Source organism: Vombatus ursinus, unplaced genomic scaffold (genome assembly GCF_900497805.2).
Source record: "Vombatus ursinus unplaced genomic scaffold, bare-nosed wombat genome assembly UNPS02014810.1, whole genome shotgun sequence".
Classification (NCBI taxonomy): Eukaryota; Metazoa; Chordata; class Mammalia; order Diprotodontia; family Vombatidae; genus Vombatus; species Vombatus ursinus.
Genome location: NW_020954588.1, coordinates 3,136,811 through 3,160,650, shown reverse-complemented (window position 1 = coordinate 3,160,650; position 23,840 = coordinate 3,136,811). Strand labels below are relative to the sequence as shown.

Sequence of the window (23,840 nt, the reverse complement as noted above, 5' to 3'; positions counted from 1 at the left end):
GTTGCCTTGCAGGCAACTCATTAATTCCATCTCTTCTCAGCTTATTTCAATTCTTACCCTACTGGAAGCAGGCCTATCTTCTTTCGCTACCTTTCCGTTCCCACTATGTGAGCTCCTGTGCTTGTAAATATTTTGTAACTACGTGAGTTACAACTACATAACATTATATATGAATTCTCACATGTCAGATGGGAGGTCAGGGTATTCTCAGCTCCATGAAAATGCCTACGATCTCCACTAAGATGGACTTTTTTATTTCTTTTTCTCATTCATTAGAATGTAAGCTCCTGGAGGGCAGGGACTATTCTATGTTTCATCTATCTCCTCATTTCCTAGCACAATACCTGGCAAAAAGAAGGCATTTAGTAAATGTTTGCTGAATAAGTAAATAAATGAGTGACTTTATGTAAGTAAATGGATTTGTATGGACATCTGTGTGTATATATGTATCCCTATGTAAGGCTATTGCACAAAGCATGTCTTTGTGAAGTCTTTTTGCAAGGATGCAAAGACATGTTTCCTTGCTCATAGCTCAGAATATGTCTTTGTGTCTGTTATGTAACTTTGAAAATTAAACCTAATATTACATATTTCTAAATATATACATATGTGTACATGCATGTATGTATGTACACACACATATATATTCTTAAATAGTATTATGACACAAAGTGACTGCTGAAAAATTAAATCAGAAAATTTTAGGGAAGTTTGGAGAAAGTCACAAGTACATCAAATAAATTGTGGTCTTCCTTTGATTATTGTGAATGGTGAACCTGTGTCCCAAAGGTTAAACCTCTAATAGTACCTTAGCATTTATTTTTCATATGCTAGATGGATGGAAACCTCTAAAAATGTACCCTGAAATATTTGAAAGAGCACAGATAAATTATACATAATTTCATAAACTGTTTTGCTTTTGTATATGAAAAATAAACTTTTCCCCCCCAATCCAAATAAATGACATTTATTTCATCATCTATAGGAAATCAAGGTGATACAGTAAGTCTTTTTGGGCCACCTGGACCAAAAGGAGATCCAGGCATCCCTGGATGTCCAGGTAAAGATTAATTTTCTTCCAGGGGTTGGGGGTGGGGGACCACATACACATGCACAGGACTTCTTCGGATGTATAGATAGATTCTAAGAAATCTAGCTAGCAGCCTTCCCTTTTTTCAATTTTCTTTTAATCTGGTCATCCCAATTATCGTCAGTCTTTCCCACCATCTAATGATGTCATAAAGATTTTGTGTCACCGGTAAATGGGTCTATTTAGAGTAGAATAGAATAGAATCACAGAACCTCAGAATTATAAGGACCTTTGGAGGTCTAGTCATTAAACAGGAATCTAGTCTATGATACACAGCCTCTGCTGAAAGAACCTTGGTGATAAAAGCCCATTATGTCCTAAAGCAGCCCTTTCTCCTTTGAAATCTCTCTAATCATCAGGAAGTTTTTTCTTAGGTTGAATCTAGATTTTCAGCCCTTTAACTCCCACTTATTGCCCCTGATTAGTCTTCTGGGGCCCACCAGAATAAGTCTAAGCCCTCTTCCATGTTTCATTACTTCAGCTATTTGGAGACAACTACCATGGGCCTTAAGTCTTCTCAATAATGAAAATAATGACTCACCTTTATATGGCATTTTGAGGTTTATAAAGAAGGCCTATGGGCCAGGTCGAATAACTCCATTTTATTAATGAGGAAACTGAGATTTGTAGTAGTTAAATGATTTGCCTGTGGTCATATAGTTAGTAAATGTTAGCACCTAAATCCAAACCCAGTAAGTCTGGTGTTCTTTTTGCTTCTCCATGCTGCTTCTCCATACTGGCTGAACATCCTCAGGTCCTTCAACCAGATGGTATGAATCATCCCTTCTAAATAGTCTGGGTGTGGCACTAATGCAACTCCAAGAAGTCCTTTCTCTCTCTCTGGGCTGGCCAGCAGCTCAATCTGCACTCATTCTGGTAGGTCTGGAGTCTTCACAGAGTGAGGACTGGCTAAGGCCATGGCCATACAGTTACAACTCATACATTCAGGGTGCTAGGCGTAACCCTGGTGTGTACGTGAGAGAAAAGGGGGGGAACACAACAATTTGTCATTGTAGCTCTTGAGCCACCACCAGTGTGCTCCCCAATAACACTGAATTGGTTACAATGATATCACTGACTCCTAAATATCAAACATTTGGTAAATGAGAAGGCAAGAGCAAGAATAATTAGAATATTTACCCAATAGAAGACAAAAGTAGGAGTAGTCAAAACATCACCGTCTGCCATTTTGGTCCTCTTTGAGAATGAAGGACAACAACTCACACATAAACCTGGACTCTCCCATCCATGCATAGTTTCTAGACACTGCCTCCCAACCTCCATCCCCAGACAGGAACCTCTGAAAATGGACACTTCATAAAAGAGAAATAGTCATATCAAAAGGAAAGTTTAAGAAAAAGCCAGAAGAGATTTATCCCTAATAAATGAAAGGGAATGAAAGCATCCTACTGTGTTGGCTTAAACTCTATTTTAAAAAAGTCTTTCAGAAAGTAGTATAGCCACTCTGTACCTTGGTCTGGAGGGGTAGAGATATGGAGATTTTGAGATATCTCACTGCTTCTCTGTTATTAACATTTATATTGTTAATCTTTTCATATGTGTGTCTTATCTCGCCAACCATGTTGTAATTTCCTTGAGTTGCAGGGTTGCTCACATTTTTTCCCCCTGCATCTCTTACAGTGCCTTGCGCATAATAGAAGTTCAATAAATGTTTATTAGTTTATTTTGATTGATGGATGGAGTTACCTGAGACTAGATCCACACAATAGTAAAACAGGACGTCAGAGAAGCAACAAATATAACTCGAAATCATAAAAATCATCCATTTAGAGGTGGAAGGGATCTGGGAGGTCGTTGAGTCCAGCTCCTTCATTAAAAAAACAATTCTTGGGGCCTCTAGGTGGCACAGTGGATAAGCAGTGGATAGAGCACTGGTCTTGGAGTCAGGAGGACGTGAGTTCAAATCCAGCCTCAGACACATAACACTTACTAGCTGTGTGACTCTGGGCAAGTCACTTAACCCCAATTGCCTCACCAACAACAACAAAAAAAAAAAACAAAAAAAGAAACCAAAAATTCTTTTTAAGTGAAAATAAATCAATTCCCTATGCTATTATCTAACATAAATGAATAACAAAGAATCTTAGATTTGGAAAAAAAACATTAGAGATTATTTAGTCCTTCTCCCACATTTTACAGATAAAGAAACTGAGACCTAGAAAGTTTAAATAACTTGCCCCAGGCTGCACAACAAGTTAGTTACTGGTAAGGCTAGGACTAAAGCCAGTTCTCTGTTTCAATGGATTCTATTATAAAAATGAAGAGATCTTGTAGCAGTTAACTTTTGAGCATTTACATTGAAGTATTCCTTTGAATAACTGTAATTCCTTTCATCTTAAGACTGTAGGAAACATTTCAGAACAGAAGAGTATCTGTGGGAAAAAATAAGTTTTTTTTCTTTTCTTCCCATAAGAATTTAAAAAATGAAAGACCACAAGGCCAACCAACTCATACTGTATGCAAAAAAAATGTAGTTTATGTATCATTTACCTCTAGCTTAAGCAACTATGTATCTTGTGGTCTTTTCTGTCAAAAATTGGTTTAAAAAAAAGATATTAAATGTTCAGTGTTGACAAATGGTCCTATGACCATAATGCAGAAGGTTTAAAATATTTATCAAATCACAGTCCCAGTGTCATAATGATAAAGGATCTGGAGGCAATAAACAGAAAATCCAAAAGGATCTTAAGAATCTTGAGCATTCGGCTGAGTCTAGAAAGGTAAAATTCACCAGGGATAAGTGGAAAGTCTTGCAGTTGAGTACAAAGAAAATCTGTGTTATAAGAATAAAATGGCAGAGGTATGGAGAGACCACAGTTGTTCTGGGAGTTTAATTGGACTACACTCTCAGTAGGAGTCAGCAGTGGGATATAGTGGCTAAGAGAGCCAATATGACCTTGGACTGCGTTTAAGTAGGGTGTAGCTTTCCAGAAATAGAGAAGTTACGGTCTCAATGTACTCTGCCTTTCTTGAGCTGCATGTGGACTATTATATTCCTTTCTGGTGGCCACCATTTAAGAAGGATGTTAAGAAGCTGGAGCATGTCCAAAGAAGAGCAACCAGGATGATGAAAGACCTTCAGCCCAAGTCACATAAGGATGAATTGAAGGAAATGGGCATGTGCAGCCTGGAGAAAAAAAGATTCAAAGGGCACATGATATCTGTCTTTAAGTATTTAAAGGGGCTGTAGATGTAGATTGGAGTATAGACTAGAGTAGACTTCTTCTCTTTGACTTCAGAACAGCAGTACCAGTTGAAAAGAAGCAAATTTAGACAAAATGTCAGTAAAACCTTCCTAACAATTACGGCTGTCCTGAAATAAATAGACTGCTTAGAGGGGTGCTGGGTTGCCCCTCCTTAGGGGTTTTCAAGCAGAGGCTGGAGGCCGGATAACTACTTATTGGGTATATTATAGCAAGGCTTCCTCACACGTATGGTTTGGACTCCATGGCTGCTGCGGTCCCTTCTCAGATTCCATGACTCTGAGCCTAAAGAATCATAGTACTAGTGTCATTTAATATTTTATTAAGCTCCTATGTTCCCATACCCTGATTACTGGAGACTCGACTTCCTTTCTGCCAGACATCGGGTCTACATTTATGATCCAAAGCCAATTTGTAGTTTCCTGTGGTTATCTCCATGAAGTTTCATGGCATTTCTCCTTGTAACTAGGAGAGGGATTCCAGGACTTTGTCCCAAGATATTGACATATGGAAGCTTACTTCTTCCTTATAACAGTCTCTTGTACCTGGTGCCTTGGAATCCTCCACTCAATATCACAACACCTACTCCTCACCTAGCTGCTACCCATACATTCATTCCCAGCAGCATGGTGTTCTCCTTCTAGTGCTTGCCTTATCCTACAATCCTTGTATAACTGCAGGATGGGGAAAGACCACCGCCATTTCTGAAATGACACTTTGGTGTGTAAGGATGTGCAAAGTACAGTATCTTGGAGCCAGGTCTCTAGTGAGGGGTGTTAAATGCCAAACCGAGAAGCTGATATTTGACCCTAGAGGCAATAGGAATTTACTACAGTAGGGGAGTGATATGGTCAGTTTTTTAGGCAGAGACTGGAAGAATACTTGTGGGAGTTAATATAATACTGATGTTTCAGATAAGGGTGCGATGCAATACTTCTAAGGCCCTTTTCAATCATAGGGAATCTAGACATATAGCCAACTGTTAATATTTTCATAGTCCCTGCCCCCTGCTCCCAGTCCTTCGGATTTGACAAAATATGGTTGCCAAAGAACTCTACGCTGCTGAAAATTCTGAACCTTGCTACAAGCCCACATAGACAGGACATCCTGAATTAGAACTGATGATTCCCACTGGCCCACTGAAAGCAAAACACTAATTGTAAAAGAGTACCACTGTGGCGTCATGACTGCATAAAGTGTCATGAATTTAGAAGGTGTGAAGATTTGGTGGTGTGACTCAGTCTAACTCATCTGTCTTCAAGGATATTTTGGAGAGCAAGGGGATCCAGGTTTTCCAGGCCCTCCAGGGTCTAGTGGACCACCAGGAAGGAAAGGATCCCCTGGATACCCAGGACCTCCAGGATTTCCAGGTAGCTTGAAAACACCCTTGGCTACAAACTGTTGTAAAAAATGGTGATGATGGGGGACGGAGCCCAATAATGATACAGAACATCTTGTAAGACTCAACATATCACCTGCTATCTGTACTTCTCCCTGGCATATGAGATACCCATATATACCATTTGAGTGAATTGTCTTGACAACCCAAAGAAAGGGGAAATAGTAAAAACCAAACCAAACCAGTGGTGTCAAGCTCAAATAGAAATGGAGGCCACAAATCCATTATGTATGGATCCCTTCTGGCTGCATATTGACTCACTTTTTAAATGTAATATTCTCTATTTTTATTGTACTTTTATTTATTTTGTTAAATATTTTCCAATTACATTTTAATCTGGTTTGGTCCACACAAGTTACCCATAGACCTCATGGTTGACTCCTATAGTGACAACTACAATTAGCCAAAGCACCACTCCTCTCTATAATTCTTTACTGGAGATAAGAAATAAAGAGAATTAGTAAGGATAAGTAATAAATGTGACCTCTGGGGCTAGCAAACAACTTTACCAGTAAGTTAGCCTTATGTATTTTTTATGCTTTTACTCACGGAGCATCTATTTCTGAAAGAAATGCCTCTTTTATTGTTAGGTGTTCCAGGGATTCCTGGGCTGAAAGGGTATCCAGGGGAAGCAGGTGACCCAGGGCCTCCAGGGGTCAGGGGAGATCCAGGACCACCAGGGCCCAAGGGAATGAAAGGTAAGTGATAAAGAATCATGGAAAGCCAGACATTGAGAAAATCATTTTCTGCCTGCTTATCTCCTCCTGCCTGCCCATGCATAGTTCCTTCTGGAGATGAGCCTGCCTTGAGAATGAATACCTAGAATAATGAGGGTTTCATCTCATCTCTCGGAATATGCCTTTCTTCTGATGCTTAGGCCTAATTTCCATTTTATTTCCTTTTAAATATCTAAAGAAATCATTTATTTTTTCTATTTGTTGTTTAAGGGAACTGCTATCTTTTAGGTAGTAGTCTGTGGTTATCACTTTGGGCCTTTGATCAAGCTAACTGTCACTGGATGCCTCTAAAATCTGTCCTATTTACCTTATGCAACTCGGTGGCACAGCAGAGATAAAGCTGGGCTTGGAATCAGGAAGAGCAGAGTTCAAATGTGGCCTCACACAGTCACTAGCTGTGTAACTCTGGGCAGATTACTTAACCACTGTCTGCCTCAGTTTCCCCATCTGTAAAATGGGGGTAATAACAGCTCTGTCTCCCAGAGTTATTGTGAGGATCAAATGAGGTAGTAATTGTAAAGTACTTAGAATAGTACTCGGCACATAGTAGGTACTTAATAAATGCTTATTTTCTTCCTTTCCCTATGCTATATAAAAACAGGTCAGCATGTTACAGATCTATGATTCCCTTGGACAATACAAATCACTACCTTTCAATTACTTAGTTCAGGCATGCACCTTGGTGCAATGGATTTCAAGCCAGGAGACTCGGGTTTGAATTCCAGCTCTACCACCTAGTACTTGTGTGAGATTGGACATCACCTTTCTGGGCCTCAGTTTCCTCATCTGCAAGGTGAGGGAACAGATTAGATGATTTCCGAGGTCTCATCCAGGTGTAAATAGAAAGTTGTCAAGGTTGAGAAGGAGGAAGAGGAAGAGGATTAGAACTCGGGTCTTCTTGACACAAAGTCTAGCACCCTGCTTATTACGCTAGGCAACTTATTGAGGAGATTTAAAAACTGAATGTCTAATCATAGAGCGCACCACGCTGCACTCTGAGTGGGCCACGACAAGGTGGTTAGACATTTCTTAATGGGCAGTATTTGAAAGCTTCGGAGGCTTTTGAGGAGTGAAGTGATGTGTGATTAGCATTGTGTGTTCCGAAGATTAACTTGTAGATTATAGATAAAAGCACTGACCTCTAGATTTTGGGAGGGAAGAGAGAGAAACAATCATGTGCTTTCACTGTAAGGGGATTTCCTGCTTTGAAAGCTCCATCCACTGCTGCAGGTGGGTAGAGTATTGGTAACTCATACCCTCAGAGAGTTACTGAGGGCACTGAGAAGTTACGGGACTCACCTATAGTCATATGGCTGGCATGCGTCAAAGGAAGGGCTTGAGCCTGGGTCTTGTGACCCTAAGGTCACCCCTCTGGCCATTGTGCTGAGCTGCCTTCGTTGCAAAGGTAAAGAGTTTTTAAAATATCTTATTTGGGGGTAACTAAGTCGTGCAATGGATAGAGCACCGGCCCTGTAGTTAGGGGGACCTGAGTTCAAATCTGGCCTCAGACACATAATACTAGCTGTGTGACTCTGGGCAAGTCACTTAACCTCAAATGCCACACCAAAAAAAAAAAAAATCCTATTTGTTGCAGGGTTTTGCTAAGAGTGCCCAATAAAGCCTTTGGGTTCCCAGTTCTTACGCAGTAGATCTCAGAGTGTTACCTTGTATATCTTTGGATTTGAGCCTATGCCCAGCCTTGAGGGTTTCTGGGATTCCCGCTTGGAAAAACAGGGCAAGGTCAAGTCCTTTCCTCTCTCTCTTCCCCTCTCCCCCAAACCCTCCTCATCTCTTCCAGGCTTTATTGTCAATAATACCTCTCCATCTAGTGATCACTAGATGTAGACATGTGAAAAGTAACTCTTCTTTATGAACGTGTGAAGGTCCCCTTGTTGCAGAATTATTCTTCTCACTCATTTAAACATTCTTATCAGAATTCATTTCCACCAGACCTTTTGACTCTTCTTTCAATCCTCTGAAAGTTTCTTTATAATTATCATGCTGCAGAAAGCATGGCTTACCTTTGCATACTTTGGCTGCTACAAATGGAAATCATTATTCTGAAAACTTGGACTGGACAGCTCTTGTGTAATGTGTATACTATTAGATAACTGGGGGAGTATGTAAGTGCGTATGTGTGTGTGGGGCGGTACTGAGGTCCCAGAACTACATTCTTTCATGTTTTCCCAGACATTTTCATCACTGAGAATAAATGTCTCAGCTAGGTTCCTTTCCTTCTCCATTCCCAGTACTAATGAATTTTTAGAATGTGGCGTCCAGTGTTTTTTTTTTTTTTTTAATTGGTTGGTTTGCTTCACGTGGGCTCTGAAGCAAAAAAAAAAAAAAAATCTAAAATGAAGCTTGGTTAATTCCACAATAGCTAGATTTCCAGCAAAGAGAGATTCTTTCCTTCCTTCCTTCCTTCCATATATTTGATGGAGTTTGCTTTTGAAGTAATATCTCATAGTCTGAAAAGGTAAGTTGGGAAATGACTGGTTATAATCAGCTTTTATCATTAATTCCTGACATTGTGTTTTCACAGTTCTTTGTCTCCTAGCTTCCTAATGTGCTAGGGTTTTTGTATATCCAGGGTGGCCAGTTTGATGGAATACCATAGAAATTTCCATGTTTCTAGAGGTCAGTATTACTAACTCAGGACTAGACTTTGAGTATCCTGCCTCCCAGGCCTGAGTGAATGATCTCTCTTTTTTTGGATATTTCCCACTGAGGCATGTTTAGATGAGGTAGCTTTCTTCATTTCTTTTTTTTTTTAAGTTTAATATTTTTTTCTGATTAATAAGCATTTATTCTTTCCATCCCACCTTCCTCTCCCACCCAAATGAGCAATAAAAAGAGAAAAAAAACCATCATAACCAATATACATAATCCAAGCAAAATTAAGTCCAAAAATGGATATCTCATTCAGGGCAGCTGTTTCTGCTCCTGCATTAATTCACTCATAGTTACATTGCAAAGAAACTGATACTGTGATAGTCTTTAGTTAATTTTCTCTAAGAGAAATAGTCTGAAAAGCTGTTGCCCCAAACACTCCAAGACATGACGATGGGAATGTTGGAACCTAGGAAGGAGAGAAGCAATGGAAAGAAGTCAGATGCAGACACACCCAGGCATGCATTGCAGTATAGCCTTCTGGCCATGCAGGGACACTGTCACTCTGCAAACAGCAAACTCAAGTCCCAGGATGGCTGATTCCACTGTAATGCAATTTTCCCACTGAAAAGTCTATTGTGTCCTGCAACACCATTGACAATCTCCCCTGCTGCAGTTAATCATCCTATGATATAAAAATAAGGTATATTCCAGCAGAAACATTTTGATTTGAGAAACTTAATTTACGATATTTGAAAGATGTAACAAATAAGCTCCGAGAGCTGATTCTCTGGTTTGAATAAGCCAGCAGCTAAATCCATTTTCTAATAGAGCAAACCATATGGATTTCAAGTCGTATTTTTGTTCATTCAGATTTCAATTTCATTTGTAAAATGGGCTAAAATTGTGTTTTAATCTTAATCTATTTAATCTATCTGTTAAATATATACTTTATAGGATAAAATGGTATTTGGCAAACACAGCATGTCACAACATACTTACAAACCATTGCCATTTGGAAGTTAGAATAGAAGATTAGGGGTAGATACCTCTAGGTCAAGGGTTTTTCACCTGGGTTCTGTGAACTTGTTTTTAAAATATTTTAGTAACCATGTTTCAATATAATTGTTTTCCTTTGTATTCCTAAGTATTTTCGACATCTTCAGTATTTTTATTATTTATTATTTTTATTTTATAGGATTTTGTAATCCTAAGTATTTTACTTTATGCATTTAAAAATATGATTCTGAGAAAGGGTTCATAGGCTTCACTAGGTGATCCATGCAAAATGGGTAAGAATCCCTGGTCCAGCTGACAGGCAGCACACAAACTGTAGTGAAGCATGTTACACTGGTTTCTTTCAGGGTAATACAGAAAATATACTACATAATATAAAGTACCCTAATATGTCTTCCTATCAGGAAACACACAGTACTGTACATATTGATAGGCCTAAGAACTATAGAGGTGTTCTACTCTCACACCATGATAGAATTTTCTATTTTCAGCTAGACTATAACCTCCATGAGGACAGGTATCATTATTCCAGCAAGGTCCTAATTTGCCCAAAAAAGGGATTACTCTGAAGTGGCCATGGTATTCTCATTTGAACTGCAGATTTCCATTGGAATGGAACCTGTTACCATATTTTATACAATTATAACTTTGCATAATGGGAATTTGAATACTTGGGAGCCCTTCATGATTTGTACTGATTGGGATCTGGCTCATTTTATGCCCTTTCTGAACCTGAATACAGTTATTTGCACAAAGTAGGTGCTCACCAAACTCTGTTAGTGAATCTATTTAGATCGAGATTTTCCCAAGCAGGAGGGGACCTTAAAGACGCCCTAATCCAACTCCCTTATTTATCTGTAGATGAGGAAAATAAGACCTTTAGAGGTTAAGAAACTCAGCCAAAGCCATCCAGTGGGCTTACGGCAAAATCAGGACTAGACTTCGAATATTCTGCCTCCCAGGCCTGAGTGAGCTATCTCTCTTTTTTGGATATTTCCCACTGAGACGTGTTTAGAAATTTATTGTTTTGTCCAACCTACAAACTCAGTGGAAGGAAAGCCACAAATGCTCAAATGGCTAGCATGGATTACTTCTGTTGCTGTGCCTGAAGTGGAGATTGGCTTAAAATTTGGCATTTGTGGATAAACACTAGAGAGAATTGGCATGCAGGTGCCATAGGGGCCTGCGTTCAGGGAACTTCAAGAACATTGGGACTGACAGCAGAGGTGAGCAGGGAGTTTCTTATTATTGAGGCGAATTCTTTGTTATGTGGTCTAATTGCTCCTCAGTTATACCCTACTGAATATTTTATGCATGAATAACTTTCAGATTTAGGAACCTGAGTTAACAGGGCTCTTTTTTTTTTTTTTAACAGAGAATCCCCTAACAAAATAAAACACTCTAACCACTATATAGATGTAACTCAGCTCAATTTAAAAAAGATAACACTGGGTCAGATATGGGTCAGCTAGTTCAGCTGTGGTCAGAGTCTGAGACTGTGGCAATCCAAGAGTTAGATGTGTTGATATTACAATGGATTGCTGGCAAAGGGGCTAGAAATTCCCCAGTAAGCCAAGTAAACCTAGTCATCAATCTTTGTGGATAAAGAGAAGATCAAAACACTTTGACAGAGCCAAGTGGTTTCCAAAAGGGGAAAAAAGGATAATTGTTTTAGATAAAATGGCAATAAATTTCCAAGTTTGGCAGATAGAGAAGGTCTGCGTGTTCCTTCGGTTCAACTTTGGAGGCTATTTCATAAATAACTGGAAATCTGAAGTTAGGGAATTATGGCATCCAAACTGGTTAGAAGATGAGTGAATTAGAAATGCTGATTAGAAATTCCCATTCCGTAGGGACTGAATCATAGAACCATAGATTTAGAGCTGGAAAATCTCAGAGAGGTCATTTAGTCCAACCCTCTCATTTTACAAATGAGGAAACTGAGTCCCTTTGAGGTTGAGTAACCTGCCCAAGGTCACACAGGCTCTGAAAGGTGAGATTTCAGCCTATACCGTCTGACTCTAGAACCAGGGCTCTTTCTAGGAAAACCTGACTAAATTAGATAATGCAGAATTACAGAATATTTTTAATTGAAAAACAATTTTATTGTTTCAAGTACATATATTATGAGAATTGGGTTAACAGTACTCTGTAGCAAATGCTAGTTTATAGAGGCCCTGCTTTAATACGTAGATAACGATGGTTAATAATTAGTATAACAAGCATATATATCCAATTCAATAATCCAATAAACATCTATTAAGCATCTACTATGTGCCAGGCAAACAGATAGGTGGCACAACGGATAGGGTGCCAAACTTGGAGTCAGGAGGGCCTGAGTTCAAATCTGGCTTCAGACACTTACTGGCTGTGTGACCCTGGCAAGTCACTTAATCCTCTTTGCCTCAGATTCCTCATCTGTAAAATGAGCTGGAGAAGAAGGAAATGGCAAACCACTCCAGTATCTTTGCCAAGAAAACTCTAATTGGGGTCACAAAGAGTCAGACACAACTGAAAAACAACTCAAGGACAACAAAGTGCTTGGTGATGCAATTAAAAAAAAAGATAGTCCCTGCCCTCAAGGAGCTTACAGTCTAATTGTGGCATACCATACACAAAAGGATGCAGTGAAGGGAGGGGAAATCAGGGTCTTTCTGGTGTGGCGTTTGGCACTCCACCCTGACCTACTCCAATCAGAGGGAGAAGAGGCTGGGGGAGAAGGTGTTACTCAAGTCCTGAGTAAGTGTATGGAAAAAATAGAGGTCATTAGATATGAGCTCCATTTTTTTCTCATTCTCTTCATCTCAAAATCTCTTGATCTCTCTCAGTCTCACCTACCTTCCCCAGGTCTCTGACAACGAGGAAGCCCTTCTTGCCAAGGCCAACCTCTCTACACATGTTGTTCAGCCTCTCACTATCTCCTATTTCCTTCTCTTGGCCATTCTTTAAAAATAAATAAATAAACCTTCCCAAGATCCTTTCCCCTAAAACTTTTGTCTCTCTTGTCTTTGTTAAATAAACTCCTTCAAAAAGCATGTCTACACATGCTGCCTCCAGTACTTTTCTTTCATTCTTCAATCTTTTGCAACGTGAAATACAGACCTCACTACTTCACAGAAACTCTTCTCTCCAAAGTTACCGGTAATCTTTTAATTGCAAGATGTGATGGTATTCTCTCCGTCCTCATCCTTCTTCACCAATCTGCTGCATTTGATACTATTGATCACCCTCTTCACCTGGATACCCCTTTCCTTTTGGGGCTTCAGTGACACTATTCTCTCCTGGTTCTCCACTTAATATGTCTGTTTCTTCTCTGTCTCCTTTGCATGCTCTTAATCATGCCTGTTGAATGTGGGTATTCTTCTAAGGTTCTATCTTCTCCCTCTTTTTCTGGGTAAACTTCATTAGTTCCTATGGTCTAATGATCATCTTTAAGCACATAGCTTAGAGATTTATTTTTCTAGGCCTATTTTCTGTCCCGAACTTCAATCCCAAATCACCTATCAGACATTTCAAACTGGATGTCCTAGAAACATCTCAACCTCATCATGTCTGAAACTGAACTCATTAGCTTCCCCACTGTAACCCTGTTTTGTGGTTGAGTCATTCTTCAGTCCCGTCTAACTCTTTGTGACCCTTTAACCCTCCTCTCTTCAAAACTTCGTTATTTTTGTCAAAGGTATGTCTTCTCTGTGTTTGGTATTATCCTCGAATCTTCACTCTCTCCCATCCCACATATCCAGTCCCACAATGCCTAATTTTCTTGTTTCTACCTCTATAGTATCTTATTTGTATCTGACCCCTTCTCTTTACTCATACAGCTGGCCCTTAAGTAAGTCAGTCACTTATCACCTCTTGCTAGATTATGGTCTTGTAACTGACCTCCCTGCCTCAAATTTCTCCCTACCCTTCCACTGCTGCCAAAATAATTTTTCTTAAGCTCGGATCTGACCAGCTGACTCCTCTACTCAGTCACTTTCAGTGGCCCCCTTTTACTTCTAGGATAACAGAAAAAGCTCTTCCAAATCTTGCCCAACCTCTCTTTCTAGCCTTATAAGGCACGGCTCCTCCTTAACTTTGTCTTTTCTTTCTTCCTTACACATGACTCTCCATCTCAGTGCCTATGCACTGGCCATCTCTCATAGCTGGGATGCACTCCATCCTTTTCTCTACTTTACAGAATCCCTCTCTTTCTTTAAGATGCAGTTTACACACCACTTTCTGCATGAAGCCTTTCCTGATCTAGCTATCCAATTGCTACTGACTTCTCAAAATACCTTGGATTCAAATACTCTGTATTTATTTGTATTTATTCACTTTATTATGTCTATGCACACTTGTCTTCCCCATTATTAAGTAGTAGGAAGACTGTGAGTAGGGATTGTTTCAGCATATATATATATATATATGTGAGTAGGGATTGTTTCAGTATATATATATATATATATATATGTATATATATATGTTCATATCCCAAGTGCCTATCATTGCCTAGCACATAGTAGGGCTTAATAAATGCTTGTTGGGGCAGCTAGGTGGCACAGTGGATAGAGCACCAGCCCTGAAGTCAGGAGGACCTGAGTTCAAATCCGGTCTCAGACCAAATACTGGACACTTACTGGCTGAAGTCACTTAACCCCAATTGCCTAAAAAACAAACAAAACAAAACAAATAAATGCTTATTGATTGATTTGTTAGAAAGTTTCTTTACATTCTTTTGGGGGAGACAATATGTGTTTAATAGACACACACACACACACACACACACACACTGAATACATAAAATTTTGGTAAGGAGGCTATAGTATTTGTGAGATCAAGTAAAGCCTTATGTAGGAGGTAACTTCTGAACTGACCTTTGGGAGAAACTAGGGATTCTTAGAGGCAAAGGTGAGGGAGAAATGCATCCCAAGCATGGGTCACAGTTTGTGCAAACATCCAGAGACAGGAGATGGAATGCTGGGTGTGAGGAACAGTGAGAAGATCAGTTCAGCTGAACCATGATGTGTTTGAAGGAGAATAATGTAAAATAATCTTGGAAAGGTAGGTTAAAACCAGGCTGTGAAGGGCTTTAAAAGTCAAGTAGAGAGAAGGGTGTTTTGTATCCTAGAGATAATAAATTACTAGAAAGCTACTGATAAGGGGAGGAACATGGTCAGAACTGTGATTTAATATTATCACTTTGCCAGCTGTGGGAAGGATGGATTGGAGTGGGAGGGGACGAAGCAAAGCGGCTAATTTGGAGACCGTTGCATTTCATCAGGAGCGTTCCAAGAAGCCTAGATTAGGGCAGTGGCTGAATCAATGAAGAAAAGAATGGATGTGAGAGATTCTTTGGAGGCAGAATCGACGAGTCTTAACAACTGCTTTGGATACTGGGCTGATGGAAAGAGATGTATTGAGGATGACTTCAAGGTTTCAAACCTGGGGTGCCTAGGAAGATAGTGACACCAATCCAGAAATACAGAAATTGAAAAGATGGATGGGTTTGAGGGGGAAAGATAATGAGATCTGCTTTGGACATGTTGAGGTTGGGATGCCTACAGAACATCTAGCTAGAGCTTTCTAATAGACAGTTGGACTTTAAGCTGTGTTTAATAAAAAATGTTTATTGATTCAAACCTCAAAGAATAATAGATATAGACCAAGCCCTTTGGGGTAATGTTAGACTGTTGGCCTATGTTTTTGTAAATTGTGCTTGCTCAGTTATCATTCGCTAGTACCTAACTCTTTATTTACTCTTAACAAAGTTTCTTCTGCTTTGAAGGTTCCTCAGGACAACCAGGATTAGATGGCTTGCCAGGACTCAAGGGTCAGAAAGGATCAAAGGGGAGTTCAGGTAAGGAAAAAAAACCCCATAATTATGAGCAATATAGAGCGTTGCCCTGTATTTGATGTGTATTAAATTTAATTCAGTGAGTCTATATTAAGTAACTATTGTGGGCAAGGCAGTGTGCTAGGCATGGGGACACAAAGACAAATGAAATTGTCCATTATTAGACTAAATAACATACTGGCTTAAGTTAATCATCTTACTGTGCCAGAAATAATTATAGGGGGATATTGTAAATGACCTACATGAAGGAGCATTTAAAAAAAAAAACAAACCTTTGTTAGCCATGAATTTGGAAAAGTTCAGTCCAACTTGAAGCTGTGTATTATTAGAACCTCCTTGAGATTTATTACCTACCCCAAGTGCTCAGTGTAAAATTATTTAATTAAAACCAGATTTCAAAATTTCATGAACAACTGATAAACAGGAGTTGGGTAGGACGTTTTGTTTTTTGTCTTGAAGTGCAGTAGCTCTTTTAAGAGGCCACGTGGGCTCACTTAGAGCTTTCAAAACCTCCTCCTCATCCCTAACAGTGGTAACTGCTGCTGGTTTACCTGAATGAGGAGTTTCTGTACTCTAATCTCTCTGTCTGTCTCTGTCTCCTCTCTCTCTCTCTCTCACTCTCTCTCTGTCTCTGTCTCTCTCACACTCACATTCACGTGTCTGTGCATGTTGTGAAAAAACTCACCTTAAGCATCTGTGTTTCTGCTTGTTCCATTGTTCCGCAGCTCTTTTGATTAACTGAAAAACATTTTTCAAAAAAAAAAAAAAAGAGAAAGAAAGATGGAAAGAAGGGAGAAGGAAGAAAAGAAAGAGAAAGAAAGAAAGACAGAAAGGCAGTAACCTAAAACCCAGCAAGTTGAGATTGTTAGAACCAGTTGTAGAGATTTGAATCAGTGCTAAAAGTGAGGCCATCGCATTGGTGCCAGGTGGACTCTGTTGCTTACTCTCATCCATTAACATATATACAAACATGGATAACTCTTCCTTGTTGTTTGATAAAGCTCATATCCTTCTGAAAAAAAAATGAATTTTCTTACTGGCCGGTTGAGGTTCCACTCAAGGGACAGATGGTATGCACTGACTTTGCTTGCCGTCACCAATATAAAAACATTTTACTTCTCTGTTTTCACAATACGTGAGGATAGAGAGGAATGAGAGGATATGTGGTAATATTGGGTAGGGAAATGAATTAGCTCAAGTCCTCCTTCTAACATATACTGACTGGCCAAGTGACCCTGGACAAATCCCTTGACTTCTTGGTGTACCAGACAACTCTCTAAGACTCTAAGTTGTAGACGAGGTGCTGAGCTCCATCAGAAGATGGAATGTGCTCCCCAGGCGACCCCTATGCCAGTGAAATCGCAGGTCCTGCGCATCCCCATAATGAAGAACAAAAGCCTGAGGGGTTGAACTGAGAGGAATCCCTCAGTCACCAAGCACTTATTAATTAAGTGGCTACTGTGTGCCAGGTGCTGGGAAGACAAGGAGGAAAGTAAAAAGTCTCCCTTCTTAAAGAGCTTAGAGTCTAGCTGGAGGGAGCAATGTATATGTAATAATGACAATGACGATGATAAAATAGCTAATGTTTATGTAGCACCTACTGTGTACCAGGCATTGGGCTAAGTGTTTTACGGATATTAAACTCCTTCATCCTCACAACAACACTGGTAAAGGTATAGACAAAACAGATGGAAGATGATTTGGGGGAGGGGGTACTAGCAACTGGAGGCATCAGGAATGGCCTCCTAGAGAAGGCAGCACTTGAGCTGGGTCTTGAAGAAAGCAAGCAATTCTGAAAGACGGCAGTGAGAAGGGAGAGATTTCTGGGCCTGGGAGACAGTCAATGCAAGTGGTACCATATGTAAGGAGCAGCAAGAAGGCCAATCTGAGTAGACCACAGAGTAGACTATAGATGGTGAGATAAAGCAAGGTGGGAACCATGTTGTGAGGTACTTTAAACGTCAAACAAGAGAGTTTATATTTGGTCTTGGAGGTAATAAGGAAGTAATGAAATGTATTAAAAATCTGGCTGTTGACTCTCCAGGCATGTCAATGGTTTTGCCTGTTTTCTCTCTCTATCTCTTTCCTCTCTCTTTCTCTACCCCTTCCTCCTTCTCTGTCTTTCTTCTCTGTTTCTCCCCTCCTCTCTTTCTTTCTCTTCTTCCTTCTCTCTGTCTCTGTTTCTCTATACACACACACACACACACACACATATACACATACACACTTGTACACACACACGTATTATGTATGTATTTGACCACAACTTGATGTTCTAGATATCATAGGTACAACAAATTAGGATCACAGGGGAAAAACCTCTTTTCTACAGAAACAATGATACTGTATTCATGTCATGGTTTTTTTGTTCATTTGTTTCTGTATAAAGGTTTAAACGAAGTTGGCCCACCAGGCCAAATGGGACTGCCTGGACTAAAAGGGAAGAAGGGGGATCCTGGAAGACCTGGAACTTCTTGTCCAGGTCTTTCTGGAGACAGAGGTCCCCCAGGTCCCCCAGGTAAGATTCTGAACTTACATTCTCCCCCTGACCCCGTCCCTGTTTCTCTGTCTCTCTCTCTTTTTCTCTGTCTCTCTCTGTTCCCCTCTCCTCTCTCTCTCTCTTTCTCTCTCTCTTCCCCTCTTCCCCCCCTTTCTCTCTTTCTCTCTCTCTCTCTCTCTCTTTTTCCTTCTTTCTCAATCAAAATGCCAAACATTCCATTGGGTTAGCACTGTAAAATTTTAACGTAACATCTACTTCCTTAGGGATGCCAGGACTGCCTGGACTACCTGGTCTTGTGGGGAAAACTCCTGAAGTTGAAATTCTTCCCCCTGGTCCTCTGGGAGATCAAGGTTCCCCTGGCCCCGATGGACCAAGAGGTACCAACAGAATTGCGTGGGCTCCAACATTAATAACAACACCAGCTAGAGTTCTTAAGTGTCTCACAACCGGTCATTTTCTAATGAATATTAGAGCTGGCAGAATACCTGAACGTACAGAATTGCAGCCCCTGTGTCAGAGACTTAAGACACAAAGTTCCTGGGTACGATCTTTGGGAGGTTTAGAGATCCCACTTCAAAAACCTGGGGGGATGTATGCTGGTATCCCCCTCCCCCTAGTTACTGCAGCTGATCCCTCATCTCTGGCACTTGGGCTATAATATCATAGCCTTACGTTTTATTGAAAGGAGAGAAACAACAGAAATCTTTGAGCAAGTGACTATCTGAAATGTGTGTGCAAATCCCCAGAATTGCCTATGATCTCAAGTCTGAAGGCACTCACCTCAAGCAGAGGCTTTGCCTCAGAAGCATTGTCTTGGGCCTAAAGGGAGAGCATGGGTTTGGGGGGGGTGGTCAGTTGGTCTGTTAGTTTCTCTCTCCACCACTCCCAAACCCAATCTTCTTCTTGTCTTCATGGCTTTGTAGCACTTATTCTTAGGACCATCAACCTAGGCCTGGAAGGGCCCTCTGTGGCCATCTAGTCTGATCCAAACCACTCTGGCCTTCACTGAATGACCGGTAGCAGCTCCTAGCCCAAGCTTCTGTGGCTCATATTTTAGGTTTTGATAGCTTCTGATGAATGTAAATAGCAATCGTTTTATCGTTTTGGTGAAAAATTCTGAGGGTCTTCCCCTCCCAGATTGATTTTTTTTATGATGGTAAATTAGGCCATTTTTTTTTGTTGTTGTTGTTCAGTTGTTTCGGTAGCGTCCAGCTCTTTGTGACCCCGTTTGGGATTTTCTTGGCAAAGTTACTGGTTCGTCAGTTCCTTCTCCAGGTCATTTTTTACAGATGAGGTAACTGAGGCATGCAGAATTAAATTAAATGACCCTTGCCCAGGGTCACACAGTTAGTAAGTGTCTGAGGCTGGTTTTGAAATCAGGTCCTCCTGACTCCAGGCCCAGTGTTCTATCCACTGAGCCACCTAGCTGCCTCTAATTATAATACTAATAATGATAATAATAATAATGATAAATAATGACATTTATATAGCTCTTTAAGGTTTGAAAAATACTTTGAAAATATTATTTCATTTTATTCTCACAACAATCCTGGGAGGTAGGTGCTATTATTATCCCTACTTTAGAGATGAGAAAACCCAAGCACATAAAGGTTATGTGACCTGCCCAGGGTCAATCAATCAATTGATAAACATTTATTAAGTGCCTATTATGTTCCAGGCACTGTCCTAAGCAGTGGGGCTATAAAAAGAAGCGAATGATAGTCCCTGCCCTCAAGGAGCTTGCAATCTAATGGAGAAGACAACATGCAAACAAATATATACAAAGTAAGCTATACGCAGGATAAATAGGAAATAATTAACAGAGAGAAGATGCTAGAATTAAGAGGGGTTGAGAAAGAATCTTACAGCTAGTAAGTATCTGATGCCAGATTTGAACTCAGGTCTTCCCTGACTTCAGGTCCACTACACTATCCGCTGTACCACCTAGCTGCCTAAGTAACTGGAATAGAACCTAATTCTCCTTATATCGATTCCCAATGTTCTTTGTATTATTCCACAAGCTTCTGTATCCATATCCATATTTATGTAGGTATCTAGAACAAGAGGTAGAATAGAGTGCTGCTGCATAGAAAGCTTTTCTCTGTGTTCAGTTCTCACCTCTGACACTTTCCGGTGTGTGATCCTGGTCAAGTCACTTAACTTCTCAGCTTTGGAAGCAACTCTCCAAGACTGTAAATGGCAGAATAATCAACAGTCTGGTTCTTCTCACTTCATGTTCATCGGTTCATATAAGTCTTCCCAGATTTTTTGATGTACTTTAGAAGTAAAACAAGCAAGTTCTATTATTTCCATTTTGCAATGAGAAAAACTAAATCAGAAAGAGAGGAATTAACTTGCTGTATGTCAGCTGCTAATCAGGAATAGGATTTGGGTTCAAATTCCCCAAACTTTGGCATATGTTTTTAGATTTGAGTAGAAAAGCGAGGAGTTGGACACTCATTCTCAATAGCTTTTTTGGAGTGTATTGTATCAGTCCTAGGGCGATGGGACCACAATCCAAACCAAATTCAAAGGATGTTTATTCTAAAATTAAAGACTGTGAGGGTGAGGGAGCCTTTGGTGAGGCTTATATTACCTAAAGATTAAAAAAATGTTTCAACTATTTTCCAATCACAGTAATGTGGAAAGTCTCTCTTTCACTACCAGCATATGGACTTTGCCACACTAATTCCTTCTTCCTCTAGCTCAGAGTTCATGAAATTAATTTCCTTAAGATGCTGTTTATTAAACTTGTCTTATAGTTGGTTCAAAGAACTTTTTGCTTATTCTCTTTGGTCAGGTCCACCTGGACCACCAGGTCTTCCATGCAGTTTTGATAGCCTGAAAGGAGATCCAGGTGATCATGGTCAAGCAGGTCCACCTGGACCACAGGGTCCACCAGGACCTCCAGGAGCCAAAGGCTTTCCAGGATGTGAAGGAAAAGATGGCCAGAAAGGTATGAATCAAAGTTCTTCTTTCTATAATAACTAATTAAGTTTCACTTTAGCAGCTCTCTAAATCTTGAAATCACAGAGCAAGTGCCAACCTGCCATAGTAGAGGAGTTTCCTCATCACGACTTTTCTGTATCAATGAAATCACCAAAATCCAAAAGCTTTACTGTTGTTCTGTTTAGTGCCCAAAAGTCTTCAAGTATTTATAGACATAGATATAGATATAGATATAGATACATAAGAATTAATCTTAGGAAATCTGAGAAAGTATTGCCATTTATTGCATTACAAGTTGGCAGAACCAAGCCTGGAGGAAAAGTAGACATACTTATATATCTGATTGTGCCTTTAAAACTATTGCCATTTACTGTATTTTCAAAAAATCATCATGCAGTAGGCTCATTTGGCTACAGCTAGGTGGCACAGTGGATAGAGTGCCGGGCCTGGAGACAGGAAGATTCATCTTCCCGAGTTTAAATCTGTCCTCAGACACTTACTAGCTGTGTGACCCTGGGCAAGTCAATCAACCCTGTTTGCCTCAGTTTCTTTATCTGTCAAATGAGTTGGAGAAGGAAGTGGCAAATCACTCCACTATCTTTGCCAAGAAAACCCCAAATGGGGTCACAAAGGGTCAGACACGACTGAAAAATGACTGGACAACTTTTGTCCCATTGTTTAAATTCACAGTATTTATTTCATTTATTGATTACTTCATTTTTAATATTTTAGTAACTCTGGCCACTCACATTTCATTAAGTTACTAGACTCCTCATGTTTTGGAAATGGAAATGACCTCATAAATCATGTAGTAGCATTTTGCAAAGACTAGAACTCAGGCTAAATAAGTTACCCAAATCATATAGCTAATTAGTCTAGAACCAGTACGAAAACCCTAGTCTTTGGACTCTTAGTCCAAGGCATCGAAGTGCTGAGTAGTACTTTAATAGGGAAAGAATTAATATGGTTTACAGGGGTAAATTAAGTTCTCCAGAATTTCTGAATACTCTCAGGAATTTATTCACTGGCAGAAGTTGGCCCAAATCACATTTTTAATGGTTTCACAGATTTCTTAGAACACTATGGTCTATACTATGGCCTATAAAATCTAAGAATGTCTTCTATGATCATCAGTTCACAAATCTAGCTCTCCCTATATCCTTCATTACTCCCCTTTGCTCCTATTCTTTGAATGTCTCTAGAGAATGACCTATGATTACACTGGTCTTGCTGTTTAAATCAGCTCTTATTGGCTAAACCATCCATTGTCCTTCTGTTTTATTACTGTCTCTCCATCAGTCGGAGAATCTGATTGATTCCATCAGAGAATCTAGCCTTCTCTACCTTAGAGGGAAAAAAAAGTAACTGATAATAAGCTAGATTCATAGACTGATTTTTATTCCAATCTAAGCATTCTTGACATTAGTGATTCAAAGTTGGTATTTTATTTATCTTGTTTGAAAATTAGATTTGTTGATTGTCACATTCCTTGTAGGGCTGATGGGGTACCCTGGGCCTCCAGGTCCACCTGGATTTCCTGGCCCACATGGTGATAAAGGTTTGCAAGGACCTCCTGGGAGACCTGGTCCCCCTGGTCCTCCAGGTAATCCTCATTATAATGTCTATTTGTTTCCAGGGAACAGCTCAGACATGGAGACTTTTGTTTAAACATTTATGATAATAGTTTCTTATTCTAAAATCACTAGGAAACATTAAATGTCTAGAGAATGATGTCTCTTCCGGTTATAAGTATTGCATTTCATATTAAGCTCCTTAATTAATCCTCATGCATGGGATACCCAATTATTTATAAATACCCAACTGCTAGTAGCTTCCACTGAGATCCATCTATTCTGAATATATCTTGGATGTACAGAATTATTTGCGTGTTGTTATCCCTATTAAATATGAGCTCCTTGAGGACAGGCACCATGTTTTTGCCTTTCTTTGTATTCCCAGAGCTTAGCATGATGCCTGGCATATAGTAAGCCCTTAATGAATACTTGTTGACTAACTGAGTTGAGTACCATCAAAAGATGAAATCCATTAATTCAACAAATGTTTATTTAATCATTAGTATTTGTCAATATACTGTGCTAGGCTTGACATATTTAAAAATAAAAAATTATAAAGTCCCTGCTTCCTAGGAGTCTACCATCTCCTGGGCTAAGGAGGGAAGGGGTGGTGGGTAAGATATGCCATATACATAAATATCATACATGAAGTTTTATAGGAGTAAAGGAGAAGTCTAGACAAAGTGCTCTAAGAAGTTTTAATAGAAGCAAACATTTTCGCTGTGGCAGATTGGGGAAGGCTTCATGAACAGACCTGCACCTAGGCAGAACCTTGAGGGAATAGAAAGATTCCACAGGCCAAAATGAGAAAGCAAAGCTTTCTTGGCATGAAAGGTTGGTCTGCAGAAATTCACAGAGATAGCAAATAGCCAACATGTGTTCTTATGTACAATGTAGAAGATTC

At 39.8% G+C, this 23,840-nt stretch overlaps 1 protein-coding gene across 4 annotated transcripts in view; it reads left to right on the top strand.

Annotated features, from left to right (window-relative positions):
• The window catches only part of COL4A4 (collagen type IV alpha 4 chain), a 149,794-nt gene that overhangs the window by 106,013 nt on the left and 19,941 nt on the right, over positions 1 to 23,840 (top strand). For all 4 annotated transcript variants that reach the window (XM_027875990.1, XM_027875991.1, XM_027875989.1 and 1 more), the window contains 8 exons: positions 986 to 1,060; positions 5,577 to 5,684; positions 6,304 to 6,411; positions 15,845 to 15,916; positions 18,303 to 18,431; positions 18,677 to 18,790; positions 21,214 to 21,369; positions 22,858 to 22,965. In XM_027875990.1, coding sequence (XP_027731791.1) covers positions 986 to 1,060; positions 5,577 to 5,684; positions 6,304 to 6,411; positions 15,845 to 15,916; positions 18,303 to 18,431; positions 18,677 to 18,790; positions 21,214 to 21,369; positions 22,858 to 22,965 — 870 coding nt within the window. The remainder of the gene's footprint in view (positions 1 to 985; positions 1,061 to 5,576; positions 5,685 to 6,303; positions 6,412 to 15,844; positions 15,917 to 18,302; positions 18,432 to 18,676; positions 18,791 to 21,213; positions 21,370 to 22,857; positions 22,966 to 23,840) is intronic.